This window comes from Salvelinus alpinus, chromosome 36 (assembly GCF_045679555.1).
Source record: "Salvelinus alpinus chromosome 36, SLU_Salpinus.1, whole genome shotgun sequence".
NCBI lineage: Eukaryota > Metazoa > Chordata > Actinopteri > Salmoniformes > Salmonidae > Salvelinus > Salvelinus alpinus.
This window is the reverse complement of record NC_092121.1, coordinates 936,499-955,470: the sequence shown is the minus strand read 5'-3', so window position 1 is coordinate 955,470 and position 18,972 is coordinate 936,499. Positions and strand designations below refer to the sequence as shown.

General features: G+C 44.6%; 1 protein-coding gene across 3 annotated transcripts in view; it reads right to left on the bottom strand.

The window, feature by feature from the left end:
• LOC139565274 (NLR family CARD domain-containing protein 3-like) overlaps positions 1-8,805 on the bottom strand; it is a 118,923-nt gene extending 110,118 nt beyond the window's left edge. For all 3 annotated transcript variants that reach the window (XM_071385469.1, XM_071385472.1, XM_071385470.1), the window contains exons 1-2: positions 6,446-8,805; positions 4,942-5,040 (exon numbers count right to left, since the gene is read on the bottom strand). In XM_071385469.1, the coding sequence (XP_071241570.1) occupies positions 4,942-5,024 (83 nt within the window). In that variant the 5' untranslated portion in view covers positions 5,025-5,040; positions 6,446-8,805. The remainder of the gene's footprint in view (positions 1-4,941; positions 5,041-6,445) is intronic.
• Between the last annotated feature and the right edge of the window lie 10,167 nt (positions 8,806-18,972).

Here is an 18,972-nt window from a genome sequence, read left to right as displayed (position 1 = left end):
GAAATCTAACACAGCGGCTGCATTAACAAGAAGTTAATCTTTATTTTGATGTATGACACTTGTATCTTCATGAAAGTTAAATATTTATATTTCTGTAATTTGAATTTCACGCTCTGCAATTTCACCGGATGTTGTCGAGGTGTCCCACTAGCGTGTACACAGGTTTTAACGTGTACACAGGTGAACAGTGAGTTCTCACAAAGTAACCTTGTTAATAATAAGCTATAAATCCTGCCCCCTACACTCAAGAAGTTAACCTCTTAGTGAATAGGGGGCGCTGTTTTCACTTTGGGGAAAAATCGTGCCCAAATTAAACGGCCTCGTACTCTGTTCTAGATCATACGATATGCATATTATTATTACTATTGGATAGAAAACACTCTGAAGTTTCTAAAACTGTTTGAATTATATCTGTGAGTAAAACAGAACTCATTTGGCAGCAAACTTCCAAACAGGAAGTGAAAATTCTGAAAATGGGGCTCTGTGTCAGGCCTTGCCTATTCAATATCCTTATATTTATGGATCTGTATGCACTTCATACGCCTTCCACTAGATGTCAACAGACAGTAGAATGTTGAATGGGGTGTCTAGCTTGATGTGAGACCGAATGAGAGCTTTTGGAGTGACAGGTCCGCCCTATTGGCATTATTTAGCCGCGCACCAGGGAACCCCACATTGTCTTCTGAAATGCGTTAGGTATACACGACGAAATGCTCCGTCTTGGAATTTATTGGATACATATGAGAAAAACATCATAAAGATGGATTTTCAACTGAGTTTGACCAGTTTATTCGACGTTTATTGTGACTTTTGGAATTTTTCGTTCCATGCGCCAAGAGTTGATGGACATGTGCCCTCCACAATGCTAGCCAAAGTTGCAAATTCGACAGAAGAAATGGACATTCTAAAACAAAACAACGATTTATTGTGGAACTTGTCACGTTCTGACCATAGTTCTTGTGTGTTTTGCTTGTTTTAGTGTTGGTCAGGACGTGAGCTGGGTGGGCATTCTATGTTGTGTGTCTAGTTAGTCTGTTTCTATGTTTGGCCTAATATGGTTCTCAATCAGAGGCAGATGTTTTGTGTTGTCTCTGATTGGGAATCATATATAGATGGCTTGTTTTGTGTTGGGGTTTGTGGGTGGTTGTTTCCTGTCTTTGTGTTTTCTCTGCACCAGATAGGGCTGTATCGGTTTCTCACATTTGTTATTTTGTATCGTGTTAAGTGTTCACTGTTTATCGTTTTATTAAACATGTTGAGCACTGGCTACGCTGCGTGTTGGTCCGATCCCTGTTACACCCTCTCTTCTCGTGAAGAGAGGGAAGGCTGCTGTTACAGAACTAGGACTCCTTTTACTACATTCTGATGGAAGATCATCAAAGGTAAGAGAATATTTATGATGTTATTTCGTATTTTTGTGGAATATGTTGACTCCAACATGGCGGAGAATGGCTGGGCGCTGTCTCAGAATATTGCATGCTGTACTTTGTACTAAAGTTATTTTTTTAAATCTAACACAGCGGTTGCATTAAGAACCAGTGTATCTTTCATTTGCTGTACAACATGTATTTTTTAGCAAAGTTTATGATGAGTTTTTTGGTTAGATTACGTGACTGTCCAAAATATCTCCGGACAATTTGGTGCATTATGGCGCCGTATTCACAATGTAAAACCAGGATTTGTAGCTATAAATATGCACATTTTCGAACAAAACATAAATGTATTGTATAACATGATGTTATAAGACTGTCATCTGATGAAGTTGTTCAAAGGTTAGTGATTAATTTTATCTCTATTTGTTGGTTTTGTGAAAGCTATGTTAGCAGTGAATAAATAGCGTTGTGTGTTTGGCTATTGTGGTGAGCTAACATAAATATATATTGTGTTTTCGCTGTAAAACACTTAAAAAAACGGAAATATTGGCAGGAGTCACAAGATGTTTATCTTTCATTTGCTGTACAACATGTATTTTTCATAAATGTTTTATGATGAGTATTTAGGTATTTCATGTTGCTCTCTGTAATTATTCTGGCTGTTTTGGTGCTATTTGTGACGGTGGCTGCAATGTAAAACTACGATTTATACCTATAAATATGCACATTTTCGAACAAAACATAAATGTATTGTATAACATGATGTTATATGACTGTCATCTGATGAAGTTGTTCAAAGGTTAGTGATTAATTTTATCTCTATTTGTGGGTGTTGTGAAAGCTATGTTTGCTGTGAAAACATGGCGTTGTGTGTTTGTCAATTGTGGTGAGCTAACATAAATATATATTGTGTTTTCGCTGTAAAACATTTAAAAAATCTGACATGTTGGCTGGATTCACAAGATGTTTATCTTTCATTTGCTGTATTGGACTTGTTAATGTGTGGAAGTTAAATATATCAAAAAAATATTTTTGAATTTCGCACGCTGCGAAGGCAGCGGAATGTTGTGAGTGTTCCGCTAGCGGAACCCCGGGGCGAGAAAGGCTAATAATAAGCTACCTGAGGTCAATGTTCACGGTTAATGCAGACAGGTTTCATTGCCAACAATAGCAAAGCTGGCATTTTGACGCAGAACAATGATCTGGGAATAGAACGTTCAGAAAGTGAGATGGTGCCACGGTGCTCAATAGAACTAATAGGAGCTGGCAGGGAGAAAAATGACCTGAAATAAGGCCTGTTTTTTCACAATTACCTCATAACTAGGGACATATGGTAATGTTATGAAACTGGGCTCCATGGCGGATGTAATGAACTAGTCATCAGAAAAAAAAGTAATGTGTCCAGCCTATTTGAGGCACCCCGAAAATAATATTAAAAAGTTCGGTCCTTGGATACAGAGGGGTTAAACACTAAAGTTACCGTCCATCTAGTGAAGAGAGGAGAACAGGACAGAGGTAGCCAGCATCCGTCAACGAGAGAGGGAGAAGCCCTCAACGGGATTTAACAGGAGGATAAAACAACCGGGGAGCTCCTTCGGTCCACAAGAAATGCAGGCAGCCGGAAATGATGTAGTGGTAGCTAGGATAACTAGGATGCTGCTGGTATAGTAGCTAGCTAGCTTACCGAGCTGTACCGTCTAGCTTGGCTAGCTAGCAGGTCGTTCGTCTGTCCCTCGTCTCGAGGATGATGACGAATCCAGTGAACCACAAAATGAAACAAGGATAGAGAGTGAAAAGGTTCTGGCTACACTCATACTGTCCCTGACCGTCACCGTCTCAACACTGTAGCGAACTCTGAGATCTGGGCCCATATCCACAAAGCGTCTCAAAGTAGAAAATTGGTCATATACTGTAAGTGCTGAGAATAAAGACATTTTACATTGTATGCAACATTGTAGGCAACATTATTGGCAAGGGACTTGATGCCTACTATGCTAAAGCTATTTAGAGTTGTTAAATGGGTGTGAAGAGTGTGTTGATATAACGGTTATATTGTCAAAATTCTGCTTGTAAAAACGATCAGAATTGGTTAAAAAAAATATGCATTCCATTATATTAGTCAATAATTAAGAGAAGGCAAAGTGGTTGTGTCATGTGAACATTCTATCAAATGTCTTACATTGCAACGAGTGCAGTCAGGGTGCCGCAGAACCCCTGCAGTACCTCCACAGACCCCGGATTGAGAACCCCTGATTTAGTAGATGCTCTTATCCAGAGAGATTTACTGTAAGTGCATTCATCTTAAAAACTTCTTGTAACTAGGGGGCGCAATTTTAACACTTGGCAAAATATGCGTACCCATTTTAAACTGCCTATTTCTCAGCCCCCGAAACTAGAATATGCATATATTAGTCAGATTAGGATAGAAAACACTCTGAAGTTTCCAAAACTGTAAGAATTTTGTCTGTGAGTTAAACAGAACTGATATTGCAGGTGAAAACCTGAGAAAATTTCAAGCAGGAAGTGGCACTCATTTTGAGAGCTCTGTGTTCCAATGCCTTCCTATCGCAAATGTGAAGTCACATCAATAAGACCTCTTTTTCTATGTCTTCCCTAAGGTGTCAACAGCCTTTAGACGTAGTTTCAGGCCTTTATTTTGAAGAATGAGCCTGCAAGAGCACATTGGGTAAGTGGACAGGTGGGGGCTCTCCGGGTGATTTTTGCACAAATCTGATCTTGATTTATTATCGATATGTGAAAAACACCCTGAAGTTGGATCAAAAACAACGTTTGACATGTTTATGTGGACATTATGGATATAATTTGGAATTTTTTCCGCCGTTGTCGCGAACGCTTTTTCCGGTGGATTACTTGTGATGACGCATCAAACAAACGGAGGTATTTGGATATAAAACATATCTTTATGGAACAAAAGGAACATTTGCTATCTAACTGGGAGTCTCGTGAGTGAAACCAACCGAAGATCAACAAAGGTAAACGATTAATTTGATTGCTTTGCTGGTTTTTGTTACCGAGTTACCTGGCGCTAGCTGTTCTTATTGTTTTGTCGAGCGATCGATACATTTACACAAATGCAAGTATTGCTTTCGCTGGAAAGCATAATTTCAAAATCTGAGACGACAGATGGATTAACAAAAGGCTAAGCTGTGTTTTGAAATATTGCACTTGTGATTTCATGAAATTATATTTTATGATTACCCTCTGGCGCTAGGCTACGCTATGCTAGTCAGGGTTTTTAATGACAGAAAACCCAGATCCGGGATGGGGATTTCAGAAAGGTTTTTAAGATAGCTAGGTGAGACAACCACATATCACAGTCAAATATACTGGATACAAACATTCAATTTCAGATAAACAATGGATATATAGCGTTTTGCTAAGAAACTAATTTTCATACACATCTAAAATATACTAATACAAAATCTGAGGACAGTAATTGAAGGTACCCAAGAACAACAATTTCTGATTAAAAAACAAATGTGAAAAACTGTGTAAAGCATTTAGGAAATAAACACTCAATAGTTTTTAAACACAATTGTAATCTCACCTCTTAGCTTTGATGTCATGTTCCCGAGAGAGACTCATTTTAGAGGCAGGGCCCCCCTCCTTTCTCTCCCCAGAGACACTCATTTTAGAGCACTGACCCCTAAACAGAGATCCAACATGTTGGTTGTGGTTAACAGTAATTCTTGAATGTCAATTGTTCTCATTTATTAATTATCTCTTATAAAACATTTACTAACAGACATAGAAGCAGTCAGATGATTTAATGCAATCACATGAACATGTAGTTGACATTTCATCTCCATGGTAACTGTCAATAATGATAATAAGTCACTGTTTGTTAAGGTAGTTCTAGACAGTTCAGCAACACAAGGCCATGTCTCACACTTATTTTTATTAATTAAAAGTAGGCTATTTATTGCTTTCAATCTGTTATTTTCTAAATGTATGTGAGAATGTAGACAGAAGGACTAAAACTGACATGATTGATCTGAGGGGGAAATCATTGATCCATTCAGAAAGGTTTTTTGCAACAAGTAAGAGGTGTTATATTATGTAAAGTAGGCTAGGTTATAATGTATAGTAGTGGGTTGTTAGTGATATGTATATGTTATATTATGTAAAGTAGACTAGGTTATAATGTATAGTAGTGGGTTGTTAGTGATATGTAGATGTTATATTATGTGAAGTAGGCTAGGTTATTATGTATAGTAGTGGTTTGTTAGTGATATGCAGATCGGGGTCTATACCTCGGCTATAGCCTACATATCATAGATGACCAGCCTAAATCTGTTCAGGTCAGTTCACATAACGTTACAGGCCTACCAGTAGCAGGACAGAGAATGTAGCCAAGGCCATCAGGTCGGTCGGCATGATAAGCAGTGATGTATTTTTTTTAGGTGAGGGAGCACCAAAAAATATGTAAATGACGTCAAAATTACTTCAATCAAAGTTTGTACTGACATACATACATACTGACAGATGTAGTCTATTGAATAGCCTATCATTACAGGGCTCTCCAACCCTGTTCCTGGAGCGCTACCCTCCGGTAGGGTTTCACTCCAACCCTGTTCCTGGAGCGCTACCCTCCGGTAGGGTTTCACTCCAACCCCAGTTGTAACTAACCTGATTTATCTTATAAACCAACTAATTATTTTAATCAGGTGACTAGTTTTGAATAGGAATGAAAACCTACAGGGTGGTATCTCTCCAGGAACTGGATCGAGAGCCCTGTTTTAGAAGATGAATCAAATCCACCCTACAACTTTTTTTTTTACTATTCAGCTTCAGCTAACCGTCCTAAAATCTTATTAGAAATCGGTATTTTTTGTAACAGTAACGTTACCATTTACCTGGTAATTAAATAGAATTTATTTAGAATTTATCAGAATGATTTTTCGTGTATTCTCAAAGTGAAAGTGCTCCCTCGCGCTCCCCAGCACTACACACATGATGATCAGTGATCATAGATCAAACCTACTCTTGACTATTAAATGTCTGATGACGACCTAACTTTATAATAGTTTATATGTAGCCTCTAGACTTACCAGAGTCTGCTCGTCTTTCCTTCAAATCAATACTTTTACCCGACTTCTAATGTTGCCGAGAAATGTGCGCAACAGTTTCAACATCCATTTTGTAAGTGCATTAGTCTACAAACTTACTTTCAATATCATGAGGAAATTACATAACCAGAATTCCTAAACCCAGAGATGCAACATCCCCAGTCTACCGGAACCGCTGGGGAAGCAGACTGTAGGAAGTAGACCAAAGCCGTGATTTGGGGTTTGAGAAGTCATACGATAAGTGAAAAATGATTCCTTAGTTGTACATTTTCTCGAAATTTAAAGGCAAAACCTAGATTAGAGCCAATGTCTTAAGTAGTTGAACATGTTATTACTCCAACTTCGTGAAAGTGACAAACTGACAGGTTATTATTTTAGTTAAAAAATACTTTATATCGAAGGAATGTCTTTGGTTTGACGGCCTGCACATGCGCAGTTCGGCGTGAGACGACCGTTATACACGATATTGTGTTTCTGCGCATGCGCTGAGCAAACCAACGTTGCCATGACATGTGCGTCTGTGTCTAGTTAGTATAAATGTATGTGCATATTACACTATATTACACTTTTGGAGCGGCAGGTAGCCTAGTGGTTAGAGCGTTGGACCAGTAACCTGCACTGACAAGGTAAACATCTGTTGATCTGCCCCTGAACAAGGCAGTTAACCCACTGTTCCCTGGTAGGCCATCATTGTAATAAATAATTTGTTCTTAAACTGACTTGCTTAGTTAAATAAAGGTTACTTAAAAAAAATATATATATATACATATATGCATAAATACTAAAGTATGTGGACACCCCTTCAAATTTGTGGATTCGACTATTTCAGCCACATTCGTTGCTGACAGGTGTATAAAATCGAGCACACAGCCATATAATCTCCATAGACAAACATTGTCAGTAGAATGGCCTTACTGAAAAGATCAGTGAATTTCAACGTGGCACCGTCATAGGATGCCACCTTTCCACAAAGTCAGTTCATCACATTTCTGCCCTGCTAGAGATTCCCTGATCAACTGTAAGTGCTGTTATTTTGAAGTGGAAACATCTTGGAGAAACAATGGCTCAAGCGTGAAGTGGTAGGCCACACAAACTCACAGAATGGGGCAGCCGAGTGCTGAAGCGCGCTTTCTGGAGTGATGAATCACGCTTCACCGTCTGGTAGTCTGACTGACACGTCTGGGTTTGGTGGATGCCAGGAAAACGCTGCCTGCCCCAATGTATAGTGCAAATTGTAAAGTTTGGTGGAGGAGGAATAATGGTCTGGGGCTGTTTTTCCATGGTTTGTGCCAGGCCCCTTAGTTCCAGTGAAGGGAAATCGTAACGCTACAGCATACAATGACATTCTAGATGATTCTGTGCTGGCAACTTTGTGGCAACAGTTTGGGGAAGGCCCTTTCCTGTTTCAGCATGACCATGTCCCAGTGCACAAAGCGAAGTCCATACAGAAATGGTTTGTCAAGATCGGTGTGGAAGAACTTGACTGTCCTGCACAGAGCCATGACCTCAACCCCATCGAACACATTTGGGATGAATTGGAACGCCGACTGCGAGCCAGGCCTAATCACCCAACATCAGTGCTCGACCTCACTAATGCTCTTGTGGCTGAATGGAAGCAAGTCCACGCAGCAATGTTCCAATATCTAGTGGAAAGCCTTCCAAGAATAGTGGAGGCTGTTATGGCAGCAAAGGGGGGACAAACTCCATATTAATGTCTATGATTTTGGAATGAGATGGTCGGTGAGCACGTGTCCACATACTTTTGGAAATGTACTGTATATTTGATGCTTTTTGTAAAAATCATGCCACCATTTTAGTTATTGTTATAACATACTGTAGTCTAAAACCATTTTAGTTATAGTTACAGTATAACATACTGTAGTCTAAAACCATTTTAGTTATAGTTACAGTATAACATACTCTAGTCTAAAACCTTTAACAAGTACATTTGGGAACATGACATGATGTCATATTTTCCAAATGGTTTCGTTATCAAAACTTCATGACATGACACTTACTTGGGTGACTACCTCAAGTCTCCTTTTCTGTTAAATGCGTTAAATGCTGTTAAATGCTGGAGATCCCCATTAACATAGCCTTGCCTTAGTCTATCCAGTGGACAAGCCTTCTGCCATGCCTGCACATTTTCAGAAAAAAGTACCAACACTTCAAAATTAAATATCACTTGGGATAATCTTCCACATTGTATTTTATTCAAATAACATATTGTACCTGTTTGGGGCTCCAGGTTCCCCAGACGGACCACACACCACCATCTCCTCAGACCAGGCTGAAGGACCACACCACCATCTCCTCAGACCAGGCTGAAGGACCACACCACCATCTCCTCAGACCAGGCTGAAGGACTACACACCAACATATCCTCAGACCAGGCTGAAGGACCAGACACCACCATCTCCTCAGACCAGGCTGAAGGACCACACCACCATCTCCTCAGACCAGGCTGAAGGACCACACACCACCATCTCCTCAGACCAGGCTGAAGGACCACACACCACCATCTCCTCAGACCAGGCTGAAGGACCACACACCACCATCTCCTCAGACCAGGCTGAAGGACCACACACCACCATCTCCTCAGACCAGGCATATCAGGCTGAAGGACCACACACCACCATCTCCTCAGACCAGGCTGAAGGAGCAGACACCACCATCTCCTCAGACCAGACTGAAGGACTACACACCACCATCTCCTCAGACCAGGCTGAAGGAGCAGACACCACCATCTCCTTAGACCAGGCATATCAGGCTGAAGGACCACACACCACCATCTCCTCAGACCAGGCTGAAGGACTACACACCACCATCTCCTCAGACCAGGCATATCAGGCTGAAGGACCACACACCACCATCTCCTCAGACCAGGCTGAAGGACCACACACCATCATCTCCTCAGACCAGGCTGAAGGACCAGACACCACCATCTCCTCAGACCAGGCTGAAGGACCACACACCACCATCTCCTCAGACCAGGCTGAAGGACCACACACCACCATCTCCTCAGACCAGGCTGAAGGACCAGACACCACCATCTCCTTAGACCAGGCATATCAGGCTGAAGGACCACACACCACCATCTCCTCAAACCAGGCTGAAGGACTACACACCACCATCTCCTCAGACCAGGCTGAAGGACCAGACACCACCATCTCCTCAGACCAGGCATATCAGGCTGAAGGACCACACACCACCATCTCCTCAGACCAGGCTGAAGGAGCAGACACCACCATCTCCTCAGACCAGACTGAAGGACTACACACCACCATCTCCTCAGACCAGGCTGAAGGAGCAGACACCACCTTCTCCTTAGACCAGGCATATCAGGCTGAAGGACCACACACCACCATCTCCTCAGACCAGGCTGAAGGACTACACACCACCATCTCCTCAGACCAGGCATATCAGGCTGAAGGACCACACACCACCATCTCCTCAGACCAGGCTGAAGGACCAGACACCACCATCTCCTCAGACCAGGCTGAAGGACCACACACCACCATCTCCTCAGACCAGGCTGAAGGACCACACACCACCATCTCCTCAGACCAGGCTGAAGGACCAGACACCACCATCTCCTCAGACCAGGCATATCAGGCTGAAGGACCACACACCACCATCTCCTCAAACCAGGCTGAAGGACTACACACCACCATCTCCTCAGACCAGGCTGAAGGACCAGACACCACCATCTCCTCAGACCAGGCATATCAGGCTGAAGGACCACACACCACCATCTCCTCAGACCAGGCTGAAGGACCACACACCACCATCTCCTCAGACCAGGCTGAAGGACCAGACACCACCATCTCCTTAGACCAGGCATATCAGGCTGAAGGACCACACACCACCATCTCCTCAAACCAGGCTGAAGGACTACACACCACCATCTCCTCAGACCAGGCTGAAGGACCAGACACCACCATCTCCTCAGACCAGGCTGAAGGACTACACACCACCATCTCCTCAGACCAGGCTGAAGGACCAGACATCACCATCTCCTCAGACCAGGCTGAAGGTCCAGACACCACCATCTCCTCAGACCAGGCTGAAGGACTACACACCACCATCTCCTCAGACCAGGCTGAAGGAGCAGACACCACCATCTCCTCAGACCAGGCTGAAGGACCAGACACCACCATCTCCTCAGACCAGGCTGAAGGACCAGACACCACCATCTCCTCAGACCAGGCTGAAGGAGCAGACACCACCATCTCCTCAGACCAGGCATATTTAATTTCACCTTTATTTAACCAGGTAGGCAAGTTGAGAACACGTTCTCATTTACAATTGCGACCTGGCCAAGATAAAGCAAAGCAGTTCGACACATACAACAACACATAGTTACACATGGAGTAAAACAAACATACAGTCAATAATACAGTGAAAAATAAGTCTATATACAATGTGAGCAAGTGAGGTGAGATAAGGGAGGTGAAGGCAAACAAAATATATATATAAATAAATAAAAATATAAAAAAGGCCATGGTGGCGAAGTAAATACAATATAGCAAGTAAAAACACTGGAATGGTTGGTTTGTAGTGGAAGAATGTGCAAAGTAGAGATAGAAATAATGGGGTGCAAAGGAGCAAAATAAATAAATAAATACAGTAGGTAAAGAGGTAGTTGTTTGGGCTAAATTATAGATGGGCTATGTACAGGTGCAGTAATCTATGAGCTGCTCTGACAGCTGGTGCTTGAAGCTAGTGAGGGAGATAAGTGTTTCCAGTTTCAGAGATTTTTGTAGTTCGTTCCAGTCATTGGCAGCAGAGAACTGGAAGGAGAGGCGGCCAAAGGAAGAATTGGTTTTGGGGGTGACCAGAGAGATATACCTGCTGGAGCGCGTGCTACAGGTAGGTGCTGCTATGGTGACCAGCGAGCTGAGATAAGGGGGGACTTTACCTAGCAGGGTCTTGTAGATGACCTGGAGCCAGTGGGTTTGGCGACGAGTATGAAGCGAGGGCCAGCCAACGAGAGTGTACAGGTCGCAGTGGTGGGTAGTATATGGGGCTTTGGTGACAAAACGGATGGCACTGTGATAGACTGCATCCAATTTATTGAGTAGGGTTTTGGAGGCTATTTTGTAAATGACATCACCGAAGTCGAGGATTGGTAGGATGGTCAGTTTTACAAGGGTATGTTTGGCAGCATGAGTGAAGGATGCTTTGTTGCAGAATAGGAAGCCAATTCTAGATTTAACTTTGGATTGGAGATGTTTGATGTGAGTCTGGAAGGAGAGTTTACAGTCTAACCAGACACCTAGGTATTTGTAGTTGTCCACATATTCTAAGTCAGAGCCGTCCAAAGTAGTGATGTTGGACAGGCGGGCAGGTGCAGGCAGCGATCGGTTGAAGAGCATGCATTTAGTTTTACTTGTATTTAAGAGCAATTGGAGGCCACGGAAGGAGAGTTGTATGGCATTGAAGCTCGCCTGGAGGGTTGTTAACACAGTGTCAAAAGAAGGGCCAGAAGTATACAGAATAGTGTCGTCTGCGTAGAGGTGGATCAGAGACTCACCAGCAGCAAGAGCGACATCATTGATGTATACAGAGAAGAGAGTCGGTCCAAGAATTGAACCCTGTGGCACCCCCATAGAGACTGCCAGAGGCCCGGACAACAGACCCTCCGATTTGACACACTGAACTCGATCAGAGAAGTAGTTGGTGAACCAGGCGAGGCAATCATTAGAGAAACCAAGGCTGTCGAGTCTGCCGATGAGGATGTGGTGATTGACAGAGTCAAAAGCCTTGGCCAGGTCAATGAATACGGCTGCACAGTATTGTTTCTTATCGATGGCGGTTAAGATATCGTTTATGACCTTGAGCGTGGCTGAGGTGCACCCATGACCAGCTCTGAAACCAGATTGCATAGCGGAGAAGGTATGGTGGGATTCGAAATGGTCGGTAATCTGTTTGTTGACTTGGCTTTCGAAGACTTTAGAAAGGCAGGGTAGGATAGATATAGGTCTGTAGCTGTTTGGGTCAAGAGTGTCCCCCCCTGTGAAGAGTGGGATGACCGCAGCTGCTTTCCAATCTTTGGGAATCTCAGACGACACGAAAGAGAGGTTGAAAAGGCTAGTAATAGGGGTGGCAACAATTTCAGCAGATAGTTTTAGAAAGAAAGGGTCCAGATTATCTAGCCTGGCTGATTTGTAAGGGTCCAGATTTTGCAGCTCTTTCAGAACATCAGCTGACTGTATTTGGGAGAAAGAGAAATTGGGAAGGCTTGGGCGAGTAGCTGAGGGGAGGGCAGTGCTGTTGACCGGGGTAGGGGTAGCCAGGTGGAAAGCATGGCCAGCCGTAGAAAAATGCTTATTGAAATTCTCAATTATAGTGGATTTGTCGGTGGTGACAGTGTTTCCTATCTTCAGTGCAGTTGGAAGCTGGGAGGAGGTGTTCTTATTCTCCATGGACTTTACAGTGTCCCAGAACTTTTTTGAGTTTGTGTTGCAGGAAGCAAATTTCTGCTTGAAAAAGCTAGCCTTGGCTTTTCTAACTGCCTGTGTATATTGGTTTCTAGCTTCCCTGAAAAGTTGCATATCACGGGGGCTGTTCGATGCTAATGCAGAATGCCATAGGATGTTTTTGTGTTGTTTAAGGGCAGTCAGGTCTGGAGAGAACCAAGGGCTATATCTGTTCCTGTTTCTAAATTTCTTGAATGGGGCATGCTTATTTAAGATGGTGAGGAAGTGTCACGCCCTGGCCTTAGTATTCTTTGTTTTCTTAATTATTTTGGTTAGGTCAGGGTGTGACATGGGGAATGTATGTGGTTTTTGTAGTGTCTAGGGTGGTTGTAAGGTTTAGGGGGTTTATTAGAGTAGTTGGGTTTATGTTTAGTATAGTAGTCTAGCTGTGTCTATGGTTGAGTGTAGGTATCTAGGAAAGTCTATGGTTGCCTGAATTGGGTCTCAATTAGAGACAGCTGGTTATTGTTGTCTCTGATTGGGAGCCATATTTAAGGCAACCATAGGCTTTAGCTGTTTGTGGGGAATTGTCTATGTTGAACGTTTGTAGCCTGTGTGTGTGCACTACGTTTATAGCTTCACGGTCGTTTGTTGTTTTTGTATAGTTTGTAATAGTGTTTCGTTTCATGTTCATCTTCGTAGTAAAATAAAAGAAGATGGCTTATTTTCCACATGCTGCGTTTTGGTCCGTCTCTCCTCCACACGATCGTGACAGAATTCCCCACCAACATCGGATCAAGCAGCGTGTGCAACAACAACAGGACCCACCTACACAGGACTATTGGAATTGGGAGGAAATTCTGGACCGCGAAGTACCAGGAGAATATAACCGCCCCAAAGCTGAGCTGGAGGCAGCGAAAGCAGAGAGGCGGAGATATGAGGAGGCAGCAAGGAAACAAGGCTGGAAGCCCGTAAGTCAAACCCAAGAATTTCTTGGGGGGGGGCTCTCGGGTAGTTTAGTTGGGTCAGTCGGGAGACGTGAGCCAACTCCTCCTGCTTACCGTAAGGAGCCGGTGAGGGCGGATTTGGAGGAGAGTGACGCAGAGACAGTAAAGGAGTTAATGGAGAAATTGGAGGAGAGAGTTATGAGGGATGTATTGGTTTGGTGCATGAGGCACGGCATCCGTCCGAATGAACGTGTTGGTGATTTAATGTCACCGGGAACAGCTCTCCATACTCGTCCTGAGGTGCGTGCTAGCCGTCTGGTTAAGACAGTGCCTACAGCACGCACAAAGCCTCCTGTGCGTCTCCAGAGTCCTGTGCGTCCTGTTACTGCTCCTCGCACTAGCCCTGTGGTGTGTGTTCCCAGCCCAGTGCCTCCAGTCCCGGCACCACGCACCAAGCCTCCTGTGCGTCTCCAGAGCCCTGTACGCACTGATCCTTCTCCCCGCACTCGTCCTGAGGTGCGTGCCCTCAGCCCGGTACCACCAGTTCTGGTACCACGCACCAGTCCTATAGTGCGCCTTGAGAACTCAGTGTGCCCTGTTGTTGTTCCCCGCACTAGCCTGAAGGTGCGTGTCCTTAGCCCGGTACCTCCAGTTCCAGCACCACGCACCAGGCCTACAGTGCGTCTCAGCCGGCCAGAGTCTGCCGTCTGCCCAACGGTGCCTGAACTGCCCGTCTGCCAAGCGGCGCCTGAACTGCCCGTCTGCCAAGCGGCGCCTGAACTGCCCGTCTGCCAAGCGGCGCCTGAACTGCCCGTCTGCCCAACGGCGCCTGAACTGCCCGTCTGCCCAACGCCGTCTGAACTGTCCGTCTGCCAAGCGCCGCATGAACTGCCCGTCTGTATTGAGCCTTCAAAGCCGCCCGTCTGCCATGAGCCTGCAAAGCCGCCCGTCTGCCATGAGCCTACAGAGCCGTCCGCCAGACAGGAGCCGCTAGAGCCTTCCGCCAGACAGGAGCCGCTAGAGCCTTCCGCCAGAACGGATCAGCCAGAGCCTTCCGCCAGACCGGATCAGCCAGAGCCTTCCGCCAGACCGGATCAGCCAGAGCCTTCCGCCAGACCGGATCAGCCAGAGCCTTCCGCCAGACCGGATCAGCCAGAGCCTTCCACCAGCCATGACCAGCCAGAGCCGTCAGCGAGCCATGACCAGCCAGAGCCGTCAGCGAGCCATGACCAGCCAGAGCCGTCAGCGAGCCATGACCAGCCAGAGCCGTCAGCGAGCCATGACCAGCCAGAACCGTCAGCGAGCAAGCGCCGCATGAACTGCCCGTCTGTATTGAGCCTTCAAAGCCGCCCGTCTGCCATGAGCCTGCAAAGCCGCCCGTCTGCCATGAGCCTACAGAGCCGTCCGCCAGACAGGAGCCGCTAGAGCCGTCCGCCAGACAGGAGCCGCTAGAGCCTTCCGCCAGACCGGATCAGCCAGAGCCTTCCGCCAGACCGGATCAGCCAGAGCCTTCCGCCAGACCGGATCAGCCAGAGCCTTCCGCCAGACCGGATCAGCCAGAGCCTTCCGCCAGACCGGATCAGCCAGAGCCTTCCGCCAGACCGGATCAGCCAGAGCCTTCCGCCAGACCGGATCAGCCAGAGCCTTCCGCCAGACCGGATCAGCCAGAGCCTTCCGCCAGACCGGATCAGCCAGAGCCTTCCGCCAGACCGGATCAGCCAGAGCCTTCCGCCAGAACGGATCAGCCAGAGCCTTCCGCCAGAACGGATCAGCCAGAGCCTTCCGCCAGCCATGACCAGCCAGAGCCGTCAGCGAGCCATGACCAGCCAGAGCCGTCAGCGAGCCATGACCAGCCAGAGCCGTCAGCGAGCCATGACCAGCCAGAACCGTCAGCGAGCCATGACCAGCCAGAGCCGTCAGCGAGACATGACCAGCCAGAGCCGCCAACCAGACAGGATCTGCCAGAGCCGCCAACCAGACAGGATCTGCCAGAGCCGCCAACCAGACAGGATCTGCCAGAGCCGCCAACCAGACAGGATCTGCCAGAGCCGCCAGCCAGCCATGAGCGTCCAGAGCCGTCAGCCAGCCATGAGCAGCCAGATCCGTCAGCCAGCCATGAGCCGTCCAGCCAGGATCCGCCAGAGCCGTCCAGCCAGGATCCGCCAGAGCCGTCATCCAGACAGGATCCGTCCCTCAGTCCGGAGCTGCCGTCCCTCAGTCCGGAGCTGCCCCTTATCCTGGTGCTGCCCCTTATCCTGGTGCTGCCCCTTATCCTGGTGCTGCCCCTTATCCTGGTGCTGCCCCTTAGTCCGGTGCTGCCCCTTAGTCCGGTGCTGCCCCTTAGTCCGGTGCTGCCCCTTAGTACGGTGCTGTTATCAAGAGATAACAGTTGTTGTTACAAAATATGCAACTAAATATTTCAAATCAAATAATAACATTGAAAGCAAAAAACACTAAATGCAAACCTTTACCTTTAAGTCCAGGTAAGTTGTTTATAGTCCATGTCCCAGTGACAAGCTGCCATTTCACTGACAAACCAAGAGACCAAAAGTCATGTTAATTAGATATAATCATATAAAAAGTATAACCTGTATAAAGAACTCAATGTCCAACACAGATGGGGGCATGGTGGCAGGTAGTGGTTAGAGCGTTGGGCCAGTAACTGACAGGTTGCTAGATTGAATCCCAAAGCTGACAAGGTAAAAATCTGTTGTTATGCCCCTGAACAAGGCAGTTAACCCACTGTTCCTAGGCCATCATTGTAAATAATAATGATGTGATTCTGTGATTCTGCAGAGAGCAGACATCATCTGTAAGAAACATGCAGAGAACACTATAAACAAGGGCAATGTCACATGACCAGAAACAACAAAAAAGATAGATAAGATCCTGCAACCGTGGAGAGGTAAATACCTGTCTATTTATGGAAAACTGCCCTGATGAACTCCTTAGTCTTCTCTCACTTTATGATGCTGCTGCCCCTGATGATTCGTTTTTCAAATCCAATAAGCAACAAATATTTTATTTATCTGGGACGCTAAACCAGACCAAATAAAGCGTGACTGTTACGAATCCCATTGGCTCTACAGGAGGATGGCAACGAGACCCGTAACATAACTCATGCACATTATAACAGTGACTATCTATATAATCCCATTGGCTCTACAGGGGGATGGCAACGAGACCGTAACATAACTCATGCACATTATAACAGTGACTATCTATATAATGAATATGAATTGGGTGGGTTGAGATTATTAAATATAAAAGAACTAAACCTCTCTCTAAAAGCTTCACTTATTCAACAGTTTTACTTGAACCCTAAATGGTTCTCCAGGAGATTACTAAGAAAAACTCATCCTTTGTTTAAAAATGGCCATTTTCGATTAAATGAATATTATACTTTTTTCAAAGTATCTCTCTTTTTCGAACAAGCATTGCAGAGCAGAGCTACAACTTCAATTTCATCCCCCTGAAAATATAAAACTAATATTATGGCTGAACTCAAATGTGCATGTTTGATAAAATACCTGTATTTATGGGAAAGATGTTTGAAAAGGGTATTTTGTTCTTAAATTATATTGTAAATTGTAATGGTAGAGTTATGTTCTTCATGGAGTTATCAGAATTGTATGGGAAGGTCTGTTCAATCCAAGAGTACAACCAATTGATTACAGCATTACCCCAAAAATGGAGGAGGTATTGAACTGGTCTGTCTGCCAAATATAAAGGATCAAAACTGGCAGAGGAATAACAATGTCATAAATAGGAAAGTATACTAGTATAATTTGAGAACCAGGATGTTGACAACTGTGCCATACAGATTGCAAAATAGTTGGGAAGAGATGTTTTATGTACCGATTCCATGGTAAAGGGTGTATGAGTTAATATATTAAACAACGCAAAAATCAAAACTTCGTGCTTTTAGGCTAAAATTATTATATAGAATTCTTGCCAACAACAAAATGTTGAATACTTGGGGCATAAAATCATCGAAGCTCTGCAGATTTTGTTGTGAGGATACAGAATCAATAGACCATTTATTTTGGTATTGCCCTCAGGTAGCCTGTTTCTGGTCTCAGGTTCAGGAATGGCTGAAAATGCATAGCATTGATCTAAAATTGACCCTAGAAATAGTACTGTTGGGAGATCTGGAGAAACCGGGTCAGTCAATTACTAATATACTAATAGTCTTAGTAAAAGTATTTATCTTCAACACGCAATCTGTAGATTCTATTCGATTAAAATAATTGACCACTTAACTTCGGTGTCTCAACACTGTAACAAACTCCATCGTTATTCCCCAAGATCACCTCAGCCAACTCTGCGTGTAACTGGACAATATGCTTGGCGCCACACCGTACGTGGACACGGACAGTTCTGTACGGGGACACGGACAGTTCTGTACGGGGACGTGGACAGTTCTGTACGTGGACGCGGACAGTTCCAGAACGCGGACATGAGCAGTGCAACACAATCAACTAAACCCAGTCTTTACAGTGGGTTACATTAGTAATATTCATGTTTTATTATTATGTTAAACAAACATTCTACGTTTTTTATAACAATATGTTGAGATCTGGGCCCATATCCACAAAGCGTCTCAGAGTAGAAAACTGGTCGTATAAGTGCTGAGAATAAAGACATTTACACTCATGAGTATAAATTAAAGCTATGCATGAAGTCTCTAGTCCCTCCTAGTCGGCAGATATTTAGGACACATCATCTTACCTCTTAGCTTTGGTGTCATGTCCCCCAGAGAGATCCATTTTAGAGACAGGGACCCCCTCCTCTCTCTCCCCAGAGAGACTCATTTTAGAGCACTGTCCCCTAAACAGAGATCCAAGATGTTGGTTGTGGTTAACACAGTGACAACTAATTATTGATTGTCAAATGTTCTCATTTATTCATTATCTCTTAGAAAAAAAAACATTTACTAAAAGACATATCACGTGGTGATGGGAAACCGAGGATTTCTGAACTTTTTGGGGATTTCACCAAATTGTACCGAAAATGCCATTGAAGGATTTGAGTACTAATTAACAACATGTAGTTAGAATGTGGGGTTCTCTTTTAGCCTCCAGGTTCACTGTTTTCAGAATCTATGCATCTGTGGTATTATTTAGAATACCAAAGACAG